The sequence below is a fragment of the Drosophila takahashii genome, chromosome 3R (assembly GCF_030179915.1).
Source record: "Drosophila takahashii strain IR98-3 E-12201 chromosome 3R, DtakHiC1v2, whole genome shotgun sequence".
NCBI lineage: Eukaryota > Metazoa > Arthropoda > Insecta > Diptera > Drosophilidae > Drosophila > Drosophila takahashii.
Genome location: NC_091681.1, coordinates 33,959,536 through 33,979,052, shown reverse-complemented (window position 1 = coordinate 33,979,052; position 19,517 = coordinate 33,959,536). Strand labels below are relative to the sequence as shown.

Below are 19,517 nucleotides of genomic sequence, written 5' to 3'. Positions count from 1 at the left end.
ACGAGCTAATGATTGGTTATATACGGTGACAGTTTAATTCGCATCAAGGACAGCCGAAGCCGAGTGGGAAAAAAGAAAGAATATTTAATTATACAAAATGATGGTTTATGGGCATTACAAAATTACGTGCCAATTTATTTAATGATCTGATATGGAAACCCATGAAAGGGTGGGACCACGTTAGATATTCACTTTCGATAAGACTTCACATGTTACCTGAATGTAAATATAGGTAAACTTGTTCTATGGAATTTATACAAAGTAAACAATTGATAATAAATAAAATATTAAAATTTCCATTACTTATAACTGAAGGCCAGGAATATTTTCCATTGAACTGAAATAAACTCATTCATAAATTTTAGCATTTTTACTCCCCCTTTTTTTATATTTTCTGAATGAATTTCTGTTGACTAGCAAAAAATGCCACCAATTGTAAAACGCTTAAACGATTTATTACAAAAAATGCCAGCCAATTTAGTCGTCAAATCAGAAACTCATCAAAATTGTTGCATGCCATATAACAATCAAAACGACATAAAGAAAAAACGCAAAGTTTCTTCTTATCAATTGTGAAAAATGTTCAAAAAATTAGTCGTTTTTCGCTACATGTGTTTTTAGTTACGTGCTGTCGATAATTAAAACGGAGAATTATTTTGAGACTTTGAAGCAGGGGTAATGGAATCAGTGGAGAGACTTGAAAGGGGCTTTGTTGAAGACCTCTAAAAATAAATAAGTCAAGAGCTTTCATACATTTTTTTTGGCAACATTGAAGTTTATTCAACCTCAAGTATTCTTACCAGGTAGAAATCCATTCGTTTTCGGCCTGCGTGGTTTTATATCGTCCAGTTTTTTATGGCATTTCAAGAGGGTTTGTTGGACATGCAAAATGTTTTTATCATGAGCTTCACCCACAAGCTGCATGAGCGGCTTTCTGGCTTTTTGGCTTTCGTATCTCGTGCTTCAACCGGCTAATTAAAATTGGGTTGTGCGAGGTTTATGAGTGGCTGAAAAATACTGACGGCTGCTTTGTTGCCGGGTGGCGTCATACGCCATTCGCCATAGGCAACAAAATGGGAATGAGCGCTAATTTAATTTACAAATTAGCCGCACTCGAAAACTGCATGCTAAAGTGTCGAATTTTGGTGTCGCTTCTGAGTGCTTTAATTTGTCATTTTTCAGCTTTCAGGAAGGTTTGGTCTGGCATTAAATGGACTAGGTGTAAAGTTGATAACCTGATGGGTAAACTTTGGACGGCGAGTGTGATTTGAATTTAGATCGGCTTGTACGATTTTATTGCTTTTGAAAAGAGCGTGGCTTTGAATTTTAATAATATATTTAGAGCGACATGAATACTTTACTTAAATTCTAAGGAATTGGGAAATATGCTTGAAGATTTTAAGAAAAAGTCGAAAAGAATGTTTCATCTCACAGTTTTTTAATACATCTAGTTTAACAACTATAATTCTTTTTAAATATTTATTTTAATAGGTAGGATTTTTTTACTAACCATATTTTAAAATTTGTAAGTACTGCAATTATTTTAGATTAATGTTAAAGCCTCTCTCCACCGTAACCCTTCAATATCCCAGTATTTTCTTCATATTTCCACAGCCACTTGATCCGGGCATGCGAAATTGTTCGTTTTGCTTGGGCATAATGGTAATCCTATGGTAATTGGTGGAGTGAAACGAATTGCATTTCGAGTTGCACGACTCGTGGGGCATGAAGTGGCATGGCGAATGCTCTGGCCGCCACGCCCACTTTCGGTAAGGGTGTCAACGGCAGTTGATGATAAATCACAAACACTCCAACACTCTTTTAGAGCCGAAGAAAAACATTTAAATCTCAAGGCTTGTTTCTCGTCGTTCGAGTTATTTGGATTCCAAATGTTGTCATACCCATTCCATCGTCCAGAAATCTCGAGATCTTGAGATTGAGGTGGCAAGTTCTGCTGGGGTATCTCTGCTCACATGTTGATACAATGTGTTGGGTGGCTTTTCTCATCAAGGGGGATCCCCTTGGGAAGACACAATTATAATTATGTCGGGAGGTAATTCTTTCCCCCTCCCTTTTTGGCTACCGTTGGGTAACTGCAAATAGTGCGACTGGTTTTGGTTTTTTTTCCTGTTGGTTTCTTTCTGCTCTGCACCGGAAATGTGACCCAAAGGGGAGCAACACATCTGGAACTTGACTTCCAGTCGCCGTATAATTAACTGCATTGTCTGAAAACAGCTTCATTAGCTTTAGGTTTTTTCTTTTGCAACTGGAAAATATTGAATATTAAAAAATACAAATCGGGCTTTTAGGCGGGTTATGTTAATGTCATGTTTCACTTTTCATTTGTTTGTGCTTTGCTTTTCACTCCCCAATAAAAAACAGAAAAACTCTCTGCAATTCAACGAAATCAAGCTGCAGCGGCTGAAATCAAAGCAAACGCATTAGGTCAAGCTCGTCCAGAAGTAAACAACATTTCTTTTTTGTCGAGGCGTCAAAGCTAAAGCCCACAAAAGATAGAAGATATAAGTCGAATAAACATTGCGGCTCTGGATTGTGGGTTTGCTTAGATGAGCGTTCTCTTTTTTGTGGATGCGACAACAAATGAATTGTTTATTACCTCTGCGCATGCAACATTGGCAATTGGAGTTCGGAGTTCCATGAGTTATGCGCTGACGTTTCCGCAGAATTTTCCCGGTTGCCATCACCACACCACCACTCCCTTTAATCATTGGCTGAATGGTTCATTAGAGGCATGCAAAATGTGCGGGGGAAAATGGGGAAAAATAAAAGCAAGAAAGAGCTCCAACATTGGAGTTCCTCGACACGTTCTGAGTTCACTAAACTCGGCGATCACTTTTCGCCCTCTTCTCTCTCCTCTGTAAACATTTTTGTTTTAGCAATTGACAATGCGAGGCGAGGGTTAACATTTGTTATTGTTAAAGCCCAGACATTTTGGCTGCCTCTGCAGAACGATAAAAAAATTCGAGTGGAAAGAGCAAAAATAAACGAAAAAACCCCACATACATTGTTTTTTATTCTCTTTTTGCAACTTAAGTGGCGGCCAATTAAAAGTCTAACGCGACTTTGTATGTGACATAATAGCTCTGTGGTCTTGTAAAAATACTCCTGGGGTGTCAACTTCTATCTTACACACATGTTGTGTTTGACCTATATAACATTTCTTCCTGCACCGAAAGTCAACCATGTGTTTTGATTTTTCCTTAGTGATATTCGGTAATTAATGCTGAAAGTGTCAGGAGACTTCCTTAAACCAAAAAACTAGGTCAACTTCGTAAAAGGAAATGCAAAAAAGCGCTGCCAACAGATCCCTGACATATGGCGAGCATTACAAAAAATGACTCAACCCAGTTTCGGACCCTCTTGAAAGTAAAGCGTGAAAAGGGATTCCACACACACTCTTCACTGGGCTATCGCTGTTCGGTCATCATTTTGTCTGGGGAACCTGAAAGCTGAAAGAAATTCACTTGTAAGCATGACCAGAAGTTGTTTACATAACCCACATACCGCGTACCCCTTTTGGGGGAAATGGGTTATCATTAAATATGACACACAGACGAACAGGCGAACGTATCCAATTGAATTGCACTGGATTGGAGATGTGAAGCGGGGGGTTTGGTAGTCCCTTTCCCCTATAAACTATACCAACATGCACAATTAACGAAAAAAAGAAACGTTTGTTATTTGTTATTTGGCTGCCTGTGATTTCGATGAAACCGATAAGATACCAGGCCCAAAGGCATTATGTTTGGGCCCTTGATAGACGAAGAAAGTCACACAGTCGCAGTAGTTTGATGACGTAAATGCGACAATTTCTTTCCAATTAAATGTCAGCGTCGCGATAAGAATTTATGTATCGCTTTTTGGGTCTTTCGCAATGTAACTTATGTTGTACTAGTTTGGGATTTGTTACCATTTATCGAATAATATCAAATCCCTTGGGTCTTATAAAATGTATAGTTTTTGTAACTTCCGGGGCAACTGGCAAATTTTGGTTCCTTGGCAACGCAACTTTAATTTTGTAAGCTGACATCTGGAATTCATCACCCTTTTCAAACTAATTGATTTTTGATAAACTTAAAATTTTTAGTAGTTTCATTGGAGAAAATCTACATCCTGCCATAAAATAAAACATTAAAAAATCCATTGGGATCTGTAATTCTTCTTAATAGTTTTCAAATCTTTGTAGTGTTTTCCTCGCTAGCATAAAACAATGAATAAATCGAATTGACTTGATAAAAAATAGTACCCCAATCTACAGCATAACACTGTGCAACATTTTTAGGGTTATAAAATGTAACCGCAATTCTAATTTCATTGGCGGAAAGAACTCATCGAAATAAGCTAAAACCCATTTGGGTTTCTCTGGCTTAGCTCGCGTTTACCTATTATAGCGAGTTAAAGTTTTACATACAAAATTTATTTGTAACGGCCATATCTTGTGAACCGATTAAAATTTTACTATCAAGTCTTCAGTGATTATATAGCTATGAACCCAAGGAACTAAATTGACAAATGACTCTAGCGAAGACGTACACCTAGCGCGTTAAAAATCGAAAAATTAGGCAAATTTGTTTTTTAACGCGCTAGGTGCACTAGGTGCTAAGTGCGCAAGAGTCATTTGTCAATTTAGTTCCTTGGGTTCATAGCTACATAATCACTGAAGACTTGATAGTGAAATTTTAAACGGTTCAGAAGATATGGCCGTTACGAATAAATTTTGTATGTAAAACTTTAACTCGCTATAAAAGGTAAACGCGAGCTAAGCCAGAGAAACCCAAATGGGTTTTAGCTTATTTCGATGAGTTCTTTCCGCCCATGAAATCAGAATTGCGGTTACATTTTTCATGTTGCACTGTGTAATTGTACCTTTTAATCGCTTCAACAAAGAAAACACTACACGTATGTTCTTCGATTTAGCCCAATCACTTCCCCAAGTTCAAAGTCGAGTAATCAAATTTTTGTTATTGCTGCTATTGAACTCTGGTTAGCGTCTCACATGTGTACGAAAGTATTTCTGATGTTTTGGCATTTAACGCATGATTGAGTCATTAAGATATGGAGTAGTACCCCCTCCGTAATTCGAGACCCCAGAACCAAAGTAATGTCGAGTAAAACGATCTGGTGTGTGTGTGCGAAATGCAAACAGTTGCCACATTTAAGTTTTACGAGTTAGGTTCATTCTCATTTTCGATTTCGTTTAACAACGCAGCTAAAAGCAAAGCCAAAGCAACCCAAGCCAAAACCAGAACCAGTATAATAAAACTAACCGAGGGATGGGAAAAGGGTCTGGGGTTCCGGGGGCTCTCAGAGGTGTTGGCTGGGCATTCGGTTTCGTTTGAGTGATCAACTGATTCGATGATTCATTTGGCGGTTTTTGGCTTGGACGTCGGCATTATGAACGCACCACACTTTGATGTCCAAGACCAGAAAGTGCTAAGAAAAATATTATAAATGGGGTTTGTTCGACGAAATTGGCACTTTCCGGGATATTGCGATTTTTCGGATGATATAATGAATTTTAATATTATTGGGGTGTTAGAAAGATTTTAATTAATTTCAGCTGACATTTTAGCAATGAAATCAAATGAATATCAGAAGAGCAACATTTATCTATGCAGATTTCGACTAAGTACTATCCTAAGCAAACAATTCCTTATTTTACTACACATTTATCACTAGTGATTTACAATGCGGATATTTATCGAATCATTTCTGTGGCCACCTGGAGGGTATCAAAACATACAGACAACTCGGAAGCATAACTGACTGCCATTGTTCTCGTCTTGTTATTCTTGTTAGTTCTATAAATGTGCAAAATTCATTTGGGAATTAAAATTTCCTTATGGCTAATTATAGAGGCGGCGATCTGCCGATCTGCCAAAGTTGAATAACACCGAGGTGCTGACACACACTCACAGAATTGCAATGGGCAGGCTGCAAATGTGCGTTTGTTTTCAGTTTTAAGTTTTCAGTTTGTGTGTATTTTTAGCGATATTTCAAACATTTGGCGCCGGCAATCGGCAAATCGCCTCTGTGTAATTTACACTCACGCATCGCTGGTAAACAACAAAGCGAAAAAGAAAATCAAATAGGAAAATTCAGTGGGGGGAGGAGGAGGTCTAATGAAAAATAGGACCAGTCCCCTGCAGCGACACGTGCCACTGAACGCATTCTCATTTCCCAATACCAATACCCAATCCCATTTCCCCTTGGATTTTCCCCCTCATCCGCAATGGCGTCAATTTGATTAAATGCCGTTTAATTAAATTGCCAGCAATTCGATTTCACCCGCACATATGTACCACGTATTTACTTTTGCTTTTAATTTCCTACCCCGCATTTTCATGTTCTTGTTTTTTCGAAATCATTTCGCATTCACATTGGACACGCTCATCACACGCTAATAATAATATTGTATGATTAACAAACCATTTCACCTTGCTTTCAAATTCATTTGGCTTGAAATTCAGCTTGCTCTCTGTTTTTTCTTCTACTCCTTCTCGTCTGAACGCAGCCATCATATCCTATACCAATCCCAAACTGCAAATACCATTAATGGCATCTGCAATCTATGCGCCCACCACCACATCAACATCACCGACAGCCGGCACTCCGACTTCAGCCACCGCAGCCACATCCCAAAATGCATCTGCTTCATTATCATCACCAGCAGGTCCTTCTTCGTCGCCAGGATCTGCCCCCGCGGGCGCAGGGGGAGGTCCTCTCCAAGGATTCGTTGCCAAATTGCGTAATTTTAAATTCCAGGACACGAAAAATATAAGAAAACGTTTCCATTTCGATTACATTTCAAAGGACAGATTTTTGGGTATGTTTCAAAATTTATAACGACTTTTTAGTATTTGTTAGCTAAATTTGTGATTTATTATGTTCTTAACTATTCAAATTTAAAACAAAAAATATTTTTTTTAAATCAGTGAATTCTTTAAAAAAATCGATTAGTTTTTATACAAATTGAATTCAAGAAAAGTCTTTGTTGAACTTCAATCTGAGATCTTATATCATTTAATTGCTATTAGTCCCCAACATTAAAAGAACTTTGTGTACTTTGATCGCTCCAGATGATCCCGAAATTTAATCAAGACGAATTAGCATTTTCATTAACCATATTCGTTAGGTTTTACGGGTTCGGCATTCCCACATTAAAGTCGAACTGGCCCAAATTCCGCCCGTGGGCGTTCCTCATGTTGATGGCGCCTCACGCTTGCGCCCACACAATTTCACTTCATTCAACAAAAAAAAACTTAATTTGAATGTTTTATTGTCGCTTGACGCTACTTAAACTTCGGCTTATGAATATTAAATGGGTAATCGGGATGGGAATTATTTTGGGATGGAGCTGTTAGTTCCCCGCTGCTAATGAAGCAAGTCACACACTATATATACACCCTCTATAGCGGAAATTGAGGTTCATCATGTGTTCATCAAATTGAGATTTTTTCCACCTCCCACTCGATTCAGCAGAGCCAAACAAACAATAAATACAAAAAACCGGGGAAATGTGAAAAGCTTTCAGGGCGGTGCTATCACTGAGTTATAGTTCTTGACAACTGATTTATCAGTCGAACACGAGATTCGTGTGCCCCATCTAATCATCTCGCAGCTGCAGGTGGTGCAGTTTAGTTTTCTTTATTTTCGGCTGCACCACATAAATACCATCGCACCAACGTGGTCGAAGATCAAAGCGGGAGGATGCCGTGCGGTAATGGAGAGCATTTCTTGGAGCAGATGTTGGCCCGGTGGCCCCTTGAGATGAACTGCAGATACATTGCAACAGGTGGAAATGAGGTGGAAAAGGTGGAAAATCGGAAAGTGTGCGTTAGAAAGTTACCGCAACCTTTCCACGAAACATGGTTGGCCTCTTAGTGAAATTTAATTAAAACCAGATAGCGATGGTTCACTGACATACCGATGCCTTTCCTATAAAAGTGCCATGCGCACACATCATAAAAAAGTTTTGAGGCCTCCTCCTTCTCCTTTCGGTGAAGGCCAGCGAGAAATGGTAATCGGGTAATTGAAAATTCCCAGCACGTGCTTCTATTTCTGCTCCCGTTCGTTGACAGGGGAAAACAGTGAGTGCAGAAAGTAAGCACACTCTACATATGTGTATCAGCTGATAAGGTCTTGAAAAGCTCTATTTTATCTACTTCCGCAGTGCTGCGTGAGTGTGCGAATTTCTGCTTATCACGATCACGGTTCTTTGCTTATCTGGTGATCAAGTACTCTGTTTTTAGCACGAGGTTTTCAGATAAGAATACCAGGAAAAATTCATGTTTGCTTCGAATAAAATTATGCAATTCTTACTTATCTTGTTTTTATATGTTAAACTGCATTTGAAATCTTTTATATGTGATTTTGATGAAAAAGGTTGAGTTTTATAATATTTATTTAGCTGCCTATCAACTTTTATTACCCACTGTTATCATGCGTTTTGGCCCCTTCCCAAATACTTTGGTACTTCTTGGTTTGTTTAACAGACTGTTTTGCCCTTTCAAATGAGCTAAGCATTAATTTTCACTCGAGTTGATTTTTCGCCATAAAGAGCGAGTTTAACGATCAGTTTAGGCCAGGAAAGCAGCGGGAAGACAGGGAAACCCGGGGGCTGGTTTTCCACATGTCGTTCTCGACACTTGGCTAAATGGCCCGCTAACATTCTGTATTCCCAGACACTCGACTCTTGGCTAAATTATGCTATAAATCAGTTTGATGTTGCCATCAATTGTTTACACGAAAAGGCGTGTATTCATATTATGCATTTCAGGCATCCCAGGAATTTCGAAACAATAATTCGATCTATAAACAATTTTTGAATGCAGTGAAAACAATCAATTAATTGGACAAAGCATAAACTTTATGGCTCAGCTGTAAAATTATAAATATGTGGGTGTGATAATTTCAGACAGCTTATATAGATGGTTCTTTCTTTGGTTTTTTGGGAGAAATATATACCTAAATCACGAAACAGCATAAGAGAATAAAGTTCCTGATTTACGACTTTTCAAACTTTAGAATCAAGGACAAAAATATTTAAATGTTTACGTGAAAAATTTATTAAACATTTCTTTCAGGATATGGTTTTGATATATTTTTAATGTTTCTTATCCATGCATTACTACCTAATTCTCTCCGTTAAAATTACAGAAATTTAAACATTTTCCTATTTTTGTTTTTCCAGGAGGTCAGCTCAAGACCAAGAATGGACAGAAATACGTTTTCAATGGACCTCCGTCGGGGGTTTATGTTTCCAAAGCCTGCCTGATCATCGCCGCCTTCATCACAGTTCTGGCCTTGCTTTTCACCATTGTGATTACCTATTTTGTGACCAGACAGGGATTCCCGCCCAAGGAGGCGACTCCCAGGTGAGTGGGGAACCCGATCCAAATCAAAAACTTTTGTATTTTGGGTGTGGTTTTATTATTTAGTTTGGTCGGGTATTTGTTTTTTGTGGTTCGCGGTTCCGTTTTGCATTTTCTGCTAAACGTTTTGGCAAGCGTGCTAATTGGCAGTCGAGGGCGACATGACCTCATTTGGAAAAGTGAAAGCAGTTTATGTTTCTGCGATTCCTTTGACGCTTTTCGAGGTGTGGAAGGGTCAAAAAATTGGGTGTGACCCGAGCACTTTGCATAAAAATAAAACCAACCCAGAACTGATTTGTATCCTTGTCTCTTCTTTAGTTGCATCACCAACGATCATCATGATGTTAATGCGACGCCCATCCAAACGGCAGGATGGGTGAGCATGAATTCTCCGCCGCCCTTGGATGGGGCCACGCCCACTCCAACGCCTACGCCCACTACCACAACAAGTAAAGCCACTACCACTACAGCAACCTTGGCCACGCCCACTTCAACGGAGGCGGACGAAATAAAGTTGGTGGATCCCAAAGTGGGTGATATACCAGTGGTGGTGACTCCCATCGAGGAAATCGAGGACAACACCACCAAGCCCACAAATCGTCCACTCAAACTATACGAAGGATGGCGCCCACTTCACTATAGGTAAGTCCAGAAGCACTTGACCACTTTTCCACTTAGGCCAGCAATTGCTCTTAATGGAAATTAAACCAAACACGCGCTGAAATCCCCTTAATTCCGCTTAAATTGCTTTGCATGCTCGCATTTCAATTTGGAACAAAGATGCAACTGCAACTGACACTTAAATTGCTCACTCAGATTTTCCAGCATTTCCTGTTCTTTTTTTTTCTGCTGTCACTGCAAATGCCGGAATCGATCTAGTACTTCTCCTGCTGACATTTGATGGAAATCTGGATCAATTTGTTAAGCTAAAACGCTTCTATCAAGATGTGTTTTGACAAGTTAAAAGAAAAGCTTGTCAGATGTATAAGTGTGATAACTTAATCGTTTAACAAGTTAATGGTTAAATGGATAAAGCTGTCAAAAGTTTAGAAAAGGGAGAGCTGATAATGTGACTTCATTAAAATAATTTTCAGTATTATTTTAAATACAGCAATTATTTAGAAACCAATCAGTTTCAGTAGACACAATTATATATAATTATTTTATGACAATCGGAAGAGAAGATAATAGATAAGAACAATTTTAAAACTTCTCTACGATCCTAGGAATTTATCAAAATATTTATTGAAGGTTGAAATAACGAGGTTCTATAGAACATTTACTCAGTAATACTTCTGAAGTAGTTTTATCAAGCGCTGTAATAATAAAATGTAAATCTATGCTAATAGCGCCAACTTTTCGCAATCCCATCTCATAAATAATATCGCTACCCAGTCGCCGAGCCCTTTCTTTATCTATATCCTTATCCTTGGCGAATTTCTCCACTTTTCGCATCCGCCCCAAGTCAACCCCATTGACGTCACTTTTTCTGGGGTCGCGACGTACACGTTTACTTTTCTATTTCTATGGCCCAAAAGTGGGTCAAGGATTGAGCCGTTGCAGTTCAGTAGTCGCCGTGTAGCAAAGTGGACACCAGTCAGCTACTTGTGAGCAGGCTAACAAGTTGTTTAGGCCGCCACAGGAGATGGCCAGTAAATGTAGCTATACCATCTAAACAGGCAACCATCAGTCACACTTCATTTCACGCAGAAGATGCGGCACAGATCTGAAGGAAAGAATTAACGCATGCCGACGGTCGGCATGACATAATGCGCCAAATAGATGGGCAGATAGAAAGATATACTTTTATACTCCTCTGTAGCCGCATGCATTAATATAATTGACACAGAAAGCCCAAGCTGGGCATTAATTTGAGCATGAGCACCGCACGCAGCCTCAAAAAATAAGCAGACTTCAGGAGGGAAAATCCAGCGAGTCGATTCTTGATGGATGGCGGCAAGTGCAGCACAGTTTTGCCACTCGAGCGGATCGATGGCAAGTGATTTTGCAGCTGGCGATCAAAGCAAACAGTGTTGACCGGTATCTGTATCTGGGAGATGGTATCTGCAGAAGCTCGCTTCCTGGTTGCCCCTAACCGACACACACGCATTGTAAGCCAATCGCCTCAATTAATTGCAACTAGGCGCAAAGCCCGCACCCAGGGGATTCCAGATTGGCTAGGGGTTAGGAGGAGTCGGAGGATCGGGAATCGGAGATTGGAGGCTGGCTGCATCTGCCAGCGGGTCTGCGGCATTCTTGGCATTCGTGTGAGAGAACGAGCTGGGGGAATTGATATTCAATCTATGGGGAATACTCTTGGCTTCAGGGGTTAGTCAACTGCTAGGGGATTTTATTTGATTGCCATAATTAGGAAGAAAATAAGTGGTGTGATACAATGGCTTTAAATAGATTAACAGTTAATGGGATACTAAAAACTATATCAATTCAAATTACTTAATTTAAATGTCAAGAAAAATTAGTACATTTTTCTATAAAGTATCTATGCATTAACTACCTAGACTAATGATTATTTTTACCGAGAGCTATAATTCTTATGCGTCAAAATAAATTTAAGCTCATGTAAAATTGTGTAAACTCCTCTGTCTATTTTTCCTAAAATGCTAACTAGTTAACAATCAGTTTGAGTAACCATAGAGCATTATAAATTCATAACACTCTACTAGCAAATTATCCTGCTTCTTGTTTGCTTTGATTTGATTGCTGATGCGACTTATGATGGCATGCATTTCATTTGCCGCCATCCCGGACTAATGGCGGCGTCCGAAGTTCGAGACAGAGATTTCAGTGTGAATGGGATTGCTTTTTGGTTTGGTTTGGATTGGATTGCATTGCCCCCGAACGGGTGCCAAACACATGTTTGGATGTGGTCGCCTCTAATTTGCCCTCTTGGCGAGTGACTGATTGATTGACTGGCACTTTTGATGGGGCCAAACTGACATTTTTGGCAGCCATTTGCATTTCACCTGCATAGCGAATGTTTGCTCTGGCATTTCCCGATCTATTTATATTAAAAAATCCCTCTTCTTGCAGCCTGATAATTGAACCCAGTGCGGAAACATCAAGCAGCAATGGCAGTTTGACCATCGAGATCGAGAGGGATGTGACCAAGGTGACCAGCTGGGAGCCCATTGTGCTGGATGTGCACAATGTCAGTATCTCCAATGTCCGGGTGATTCGTGCCCTGCCAACTAAACCGGGCAGTGTCAACGAGGAGCAGGAGCTGGAATTTGACAGCGACTATGGAGAGGATAATGCCACCTTTGTGATCGGTTTGGATAAGGCTTTGGCGGGGGAAAACCAGCTGCGACTGATGCTCAGTCTGGACTTCATCAGCCAGGTGACGGACACTCTGCAGGGCGTCTACAAGACCAGCTATACAAATCCGGATACCAATAAAGAAGAGTAAGTAACGCCCCTAAGCAGATCTTAAAACATCAATCGATATTTTCTATTGTTTTTAGAGATAGATGTTTTTCGGATATCTATGTTTTCCTGTCGTTTTATTCCAAAGTATATTTTAAAAGTTTAACAAAAATAGTGCAGTTTAAATAGTATCGATACCATTGATAATTGATTGTTAAAAGCTATCGAAAATATCGATATTATCACAAATAGATCTCGTTTTTACAAAAATAGTACAGTATAAATAGTATAAATACTATCGATAATTGATTGCTGGAACTATCAAAAATATCGATATTATTAAAAATCGATCATTATCACCCTCTACCCCTAGAAAACCCACTTACACTTCCACCCTACTTTCAGATGGATGATCAGCACTCAGTTCTCGCCCATCGATGCCCGTCGCGCCTTTCCCTGCTTCGATCGTCCCGACATGAAGGCCAACTTCTCAATCAGCATTGTGAGGAGCCTGCAGTACAAGATGGCCCTCTCGAATATGCCCAAATCCCACACCAGTCGCTATCGCAAGGGTTATGTGAGGGATGACTTCTTGATCACACCCAAGATGCCCACATATCTGGTGGCTTTCATAGTTTCTAATATGCAAGATTCCCGATTCGCGACATTGGACAGTGAAATGACGCCGCGAGTGGAGATTTGGTCGCGACCGCCGTTCATGGATATGACCCATTATGCCTATAAGATGGTGCGAAAGTTCCTGCCCTACTACGAGGATTTCTTTGGCGTGAAGAACAAGCTGCCCAAGATCGATTTGGTTTCGGTGCCGGACTTTGGATTCGCTGCCATGGAAAACTGGGGACTGATAACCTTCCGGGACTCGGCTCTCCTGGTGCCCGAGGATCTGGAGCTGGCTTCCTCCTCGGAGCACATGCAGTATGTGGCCCAGATTATAGCCCACGAATTGGCACATCAGTGGTTTGGCAATCTAGTGACCCCCAAGGGGTGGGATGATCTGTGGCTGAAGGAGGGCTTCGCCTGTTATATGAGCTATAAGGCTTTGGAGCACTCGCACCCAGAGTTCCAGATCATGGACACTCTGACCATGTTGGAGTTCAAGGAGTCCATGGAGCACGATGCGGATAACACCTCGCATTCCATTTCCTTTGATGTGAAGTCAACCAACGATGTGAGGCGCATCTTTGATCCGATTAGCTATTCCAAGGGCACCATCCTGCTGCGCATGCTCAATTCGATTGTGGGCGATGTGGCCTTCCGGGCGGCCACTCGGGATTTGCTCAAGAAATATGCATATGGGAACATGGATAGGGACGACCTGTGGGCCATACTCACCCATCATGGCCATAAGGAGGGCACTTTGCCCCAGGATCTGAGTGTCAAGCAGATCATGGACTCGTGGATCACCCAGCCCGGCTATCCGGTGGTCAATGTGGAGCGACGTGGTGCGGATCTGGTGCTCAGTCAGGAGCGCTACCTGCTGCCCTCCAAGAATTCAGCGGATCAGAGTAGTTGGTTCATCCCAATTACCTTTGAAACCGATGAATTGCACAAGGGTGACAATATACCTACCCACTGGATGAGGAGTCAGGACGAGAACGAGCTCATCATCGGGAATGTCTTCACGCACAACAGCAACAGCGATAATGTGATCTATCTGAATCTCAACCGACAGGGTTACTATCGGGTGAACTACGATATGACCTCTTGGCTGGCGTTGAAGAAGAACTTTAGCACCTTGCCCCGGATCACAAGAGCCCAGTTGCTGGACGATGCACTGCATCTGTCGCAGGCGGAGTATCTCACCTATGACATACCGTGAGTTTTAGGGGTTTTAAATATTATAAGAACATTTTCTAATCAAATTTTCTTGTAGATTGACCTTCCTGATGGAGCTGTTTGATGCCGTGGATGATGAGTTGCTTTGGAGTGCCGCCAAACCTGGTCTCAACTATCTCATTTACAATCTGAAGAGGGAGCCTGCTTACGAGACCTTTAGGGTATGATATTATAGAACCTTTTCTATTTAAAGTTACTTATTTTTAATTTCCCATACCCAGGCCTTCATGAAGTTCATTGTGCGTCCCGCCTTTGATCATTATGGTCTGAACGAGCCGGATAATGAGTCCCATTTGCAACTGAAACATCGCGCTTTGGTGGCCTATTTTGCCTGCAAATTCAACTATGATCGCTGCACCCAAGTGGCGCAGGTGAAGTTCCGCGAATGGATGCGCGATGCCAAAAAGAATCCGTAAGTTTTTTACCCTTCTTATTATAAGAAATATAATTTTAAAGGATTTTTTCCCCCACAGCATAAAGCCAAATCTGAAGTCTGTGATTTACTGCACATCTCTGGCCGAGGGTTCTTCACCGGAATGGTATTTCGCCTATAAGCAATACAAGACAACCACGAGTGCTTCGGAAAAGGAAGAGATACTGACCTCGCTGGGCTGCACCACCAAACCCTGGCTGCTGTCCAAGTGAGTTCCTATTCAACCCAAGCCAAAGGTCAATGATTAATTTATATTACTTTTATAGATACCTCAATATGACCATCAATCCCACATCGGGTATATTGAAACAGGATGGAGCCTTGGCCTTCCGGGCAGTGGCCTCCAATGCCATTGGTCATGAGATAGCCTTTGATTTTCTGCAGGGCAACATCAAGGAGATTGCTGAATAGTAAGCTTAATTTATGAGATATTAAAATATATATTAATGGATTTTACTTTATAGCTATGGCGATGGCTTCTCCACTCTGTCCGAGATGATCAAATCATTGACCATCTACATGAACAAGGACTATCACAAGCACCAACTTCTGGACCTGGCCGCCACCTGTCGAAAACTGGGACTGAAGGCCGTGGAATCTGCCATCAACTTGGCCATGGAGCAGGTCAACAATAATATCTACTGGCGCAGCCATTCTTACCACAGCCTGAAGAACTTCCTCGAAGGCATCGTCAGCGAGTTCCAGATCAACATCTTCTAGATGATCATCGCCGTAGGGAATAGAGGGGAAAATTCAAATTGATTTCAACCAAAAAAACAAAAACGCGATTTAGTTACCATTATTTGTATTCGTGCAAAGGCCTCAAATTAATTTAATGAAACGAATTATTTGCGAAAAGTGATATAAACGTGTAAGTTAGGCAGCATAATTTAGGTAACCGATTACTTTTTGCAATTGTATATTTATTTATTTGTAAGACGCGCTTCTTCAGCTTCTTCGCATTGCTCTGCAAGGTTCCTACTAAAAATAGAAAGCGACCGGAAAACCCACATAGTTCGAATAAAACTCTCATTCATCAGTTTTAGTCCAAAACACCAATATATATCTGCCACAAAATATCTAATGCTGCTTGTGTAAAATCTATATTACCTATACGTATGATTGTCAAGTACTTTATGTTCGCACACCCTTAGATCCTAAGTGAATCAATCTAGCACTAAGAGAACCAAAAATCTATTTTGTAGTCGATCCAATCAAGATGTTTAGAAGGCCATGGGAAGAAAGTATATGGAAGTTAGGCTTCGGGGTTAGGAAGATATTGAAACTGAGTGTCCTTAATGCATGGTTTAAAATGTTTGCTAAAGCAAGGATAGTACACACACATACACACAAATATATTTATTAATGTACGAGTACCTATTATGTATTTTGTAAAGCCCAACACGGAATTACTTGTATCGCTGCTGCACAACCATGTAAATAAGTTTTAAAGCTTACACTAAACATTTAAATAAACTATGTATTTACGTAATTTTATTCAAAGAGCAAAGAATTTATGGGCTGGGTTTTAAATTTTGGCGGTTTCAGAAAGGGAATGTTAATGTGTCCCTGGTTTGGAAGCCATTTGGATTTTCAGGATTGCGTAGTATGGTCACACTGAACGGGGCATAAAAAAATTTGACCTTTTCGTCACTTAAGGCTAATTTTACGCTCCTCTAAACAAATTGTTTTAATCTTTTTATTATTTAAAAAATAAAATTAAAAAATAGGCATTTAAATTTTTTTAATTCAATGGCAACCCTAGACCATGTTCTCGTAGATATTTTGCGTTTCCAAGCACGGTCATACTATCCAAAAAACAAATTTTAAAGCGTAAACAAACCATAAAAGTATAAAAGTCGGATTAAAAGTAAGTAAAGGAATTTATTAAAGTTAATATAAGGACTAGTAATTGTTAAATCATACCGATGACCTAGTGTCTGAATATATGTGAGACTATTTTTTAGCGGTCTTGAGATATTCAGCGCATGGCAATTTAAGGACATGTTATGATCTGTACTGTACTGCAACCACATTTTATCTTTTAGTGCTCTCCAGACGCAAGTGGACAGGATCTGAGGAGGACAGATTCATCGACATATGGGTGCACAACCTGCATCTATTTGTGCCCGGCAAGAAACTGACGAACGTCTACACGGAGCTGGAGCTGTATTATCGGGATGTCGGCATAGAAGTCACCGCCCAAGGTGTCAAGTCCAAAATGGAGACACTGAAGCGAAAATATTTCACGTCAGTATATTCCTGTCAAAGTGGTGAATAGTTTTGATTATTTTCAAGATTTCAGTATGCTGCACTCCGACGATGATTCGAGTACCTGGAAACACTTCGATACGATGGCCCATATAGTAAATAGTTCAATCAAAGACTCCAAAGATACAGAATGGAAGGACTATACGAAGCCACCAAAAGAGCCACCAAAGCCCTCTCGTAAGAAGTCCATAAATTCCTGCCATAAAATTCCAACTAATCAGGGTTTTTACTTTACTTTAGGCAAAACGTGTTCCTCTGTTTATATGGACGATGGCTCACAACCCGAAAGCGAATACGGTAAGAGATCCTTTAAATCCATGCCATATTATAAACTAAATATTATTCTTATTTATAGAGGGAACGTTTAACTCGGTCTTCGTAGACGAAAGTTCTCCGCACCTTTTTAATGAAGAGGAAAAACCCAAAGTCAAGAGACGAAGGCGAAGATTAAAAAATAATAATATTAATATTACGAGCAAGCCTGGAGGAAAACGTAGAGTATGGCAGACGGCGGATGAATGCAAATTCGTTGATGTCTGGAGAAAGTATGGCAGTGATTTACAAAGCGATAGGCGGAAAAAAATGGATGTTTATAAGGATATGCATTGGGACCTTGACAAGATTGGTATTAGTATATCGCCAAATGATATCAAGTCCAAAATTGAATCCCTTATTCGCGTCTTTAGGTAAAAGTCCTTAAAACCAATTTGTTTTTTATAATTAATCAAGAATCTTTGCAGAGCTCATCAATATTCTGACGGCGACAAGTCCGAATGGATTCACTATAAAAAAATATCTCAGACTCTTAATCCTACAGAAAGCCACTACGAAGCTACAGAAGAGCCCAATGGCTGCAGCAGCTCCGAAGAAGTTTCAGATTCAGAATGGTTCAAGGAAATGGAGCTAAAACCCGAAACCAACACCTGCAGCAATCCCTCAAATGACTCTGTTGTCAATGAATTCGATGGTAGTATTCAGGCAGAAACTAAGATCTGCACCGATCCACCGAATTCAAACTCCTCTGTTGTCAATCAGTTCGAAGGTAGTATTGACCACTACTCTCACGATTCCGATTCCAGCATAGAATTTTCTATGGTTGATCCTGATCCTGATCCGAGACTCTGCCAAGTGTCTATTGAGATATTAGACCAAGAAGAGGAGACTAAGCCTATTAAAATGTTCGATGAAGAACTATTGGAACAAGAAGAGCCGATCAAGACGTTTCAATCCCCTCCTGAGGAAAAACTAAAAGCAGCTGAAGAGTTTAGCAAATTTGTAACAAAAGAGTTGGCCGTCTTGAATGATGATTTGCTAATCGAAGCAAAGCGCCAAATTTACAATGTTATATGTGCCCTGCAAATGAAACAAAATAAAGTTAATAAAAAATCGTAATTGACCAAATAAACGCACCTATTTTTCATTGAAGTAACTTGTGTTTTAATCTTTATTCAGTGGCCGTTAAGTTCCCTGTTAAAAAAATTTTGTTTATAAAAAAAATTCTTAATATAAAAATAAAAAAAATTTATTTAGGTTCTACCGAGATTTGAACTCGGATCGCTGGATTCAAAGTCCAGAGTGCTAACCATTACACCATAGAACCGCGTTGTCAGGCTGGCGCAAAACAAAATATTTACCACCGGCACAACAAAATGAACGAAATCCGTTTTTTTGGGTGGGATAATTAGAAAGTATTATGTTTCTATGAAATTATTCGTAATAAAAATCGTTTCCTATTAAAAAATATAAACTGAAAAAATAAAAAAAATAATTTTTCGGTTGCAGGTTCTACCGAGATTTGAACTCGGATCGCTGGATTCAAAGTCCAGAGTGCTAACCATTACACCATAGAACCTTGATACGATGCTTGCTGCTAAAACACACTTTTGTGCTGCGGGCACACTTCTAGTTACCCAGGGGTGGGTTTTGAGGAGGGGGTGGATGGAAGGGAGACGATTGTGCATTTTAAAAATAGGTATGAAATAAACATTTCCGATAAAGACAAAGACGTGCATTTTAATAACAATGCAATTTAGCTTGTTTGTATTGTCCAAGGAATTCGAATGTTGTGTTCCCCTAAATCTGTTCCTTAATTTCTCTTAGTATTATCATAATTTTGAGGGCCAAGTAAGGGTTGTCTTACTAAAATTCAACTCATTTCCAAAAAACACATACATATG

General features: G+C 39.9%; 2 protein-coding genes and 2 non-coding genes across 7 annotated transcripts in view; 2 read left to right on the top strand and 2 right to left on the bottom strand.

Moving 5' to 3' along the window:
- The window catches only part of LOC108056813 (aminopeptidase N), a 31,759-nt gene extending 15,197 nt beyond the window's left edge, over positions 1-16,562 (top strand). For 3 of the 4 annotated variants that reach the window (XM_070217706.1, XM_070217707.1, XM_044395528.2), the window contains 10 exons: positions 6,536-6,847; positions 9,215-9,398; positions 9,714-10,037; positions 12,447-12,818; positions 13,185-14,615; positions 14,674-14,797; positions 14,858-15,048; positions 15,110-15,277; positions 15,336-15,479; positions 15,534-16,562. In XM_070217706.1, the coding sequence (XP_070073807.1) occupies positions 6,536-6,847; positions 9,215-9,398; positions 9,714-10,037; positions 12,447-12,818; positions 13,185-14,615; positions 14,674-14,797; positions 14,858-15,048; positions 15,110-15,277; positions 15,336-15,479; positions 15,534-15,789 (3,506 nt within the window). In that variant the 3' untranslated portion in view covers positions 15,790-16,562. The remainder of the gene's footprint in view (positions 1-6,535; positions 6,848-9,214; positions 9,399-9,713; positions 10,038-12,446; positions 12,819-13,184; positions 14,616-14,673; positions 14,798-14,857; positions 15,049-15,109; positions 15,278-15,335; positions 15,480-15,533) is intronic. The other variant, XM_070217708.1, reaches the window with a different exon arrangement.
- Positions 16,563-16,836: 274 nt separating this feature from the next.
- On the top strand, positions 16,837-18,769 carry LOC108056808 (uncharacterized). Its single transcript, XM_070217513.1, has 6 exons — positions 16,837-16,939; positions 17,118-17,319; positions 17,375-17,517; positions 17,581-17,637; positions 17,696-18,026; positions 18,081-18,769. Coding segments are annotated over exons 1-6 (1,386 nt in total). The 5' UTR covers positions 16,837-16,938; the 3' UTR covers positions 18,733-18,769.
- A 99-nt stretch (positions 18,770-18,868) lies between these two features.
- On the bottom strand, positions 18,869-18,940 carry TRNAQ-UUG (transfer RNA glutamine (anticodon UUG)). The gene has a single exon. It is a non-coding gene; the product is annotated as a tRNA-Gln (tRNA).
- Positions 18,941-19,120: 180 nt separating this feature from the next.
- On the bottom strand, positions 19,121-19,192 carry TRNAQ-UUG (transfer RNA glutamine (anticodon UUG)). The gene has a single exon. It is a non-coding gene; the product is annotated as a tRNA-Gln (tRNA).
- Between the last annotated feature and the right edge of the window lie 325 nt (positions 19,193-19,517).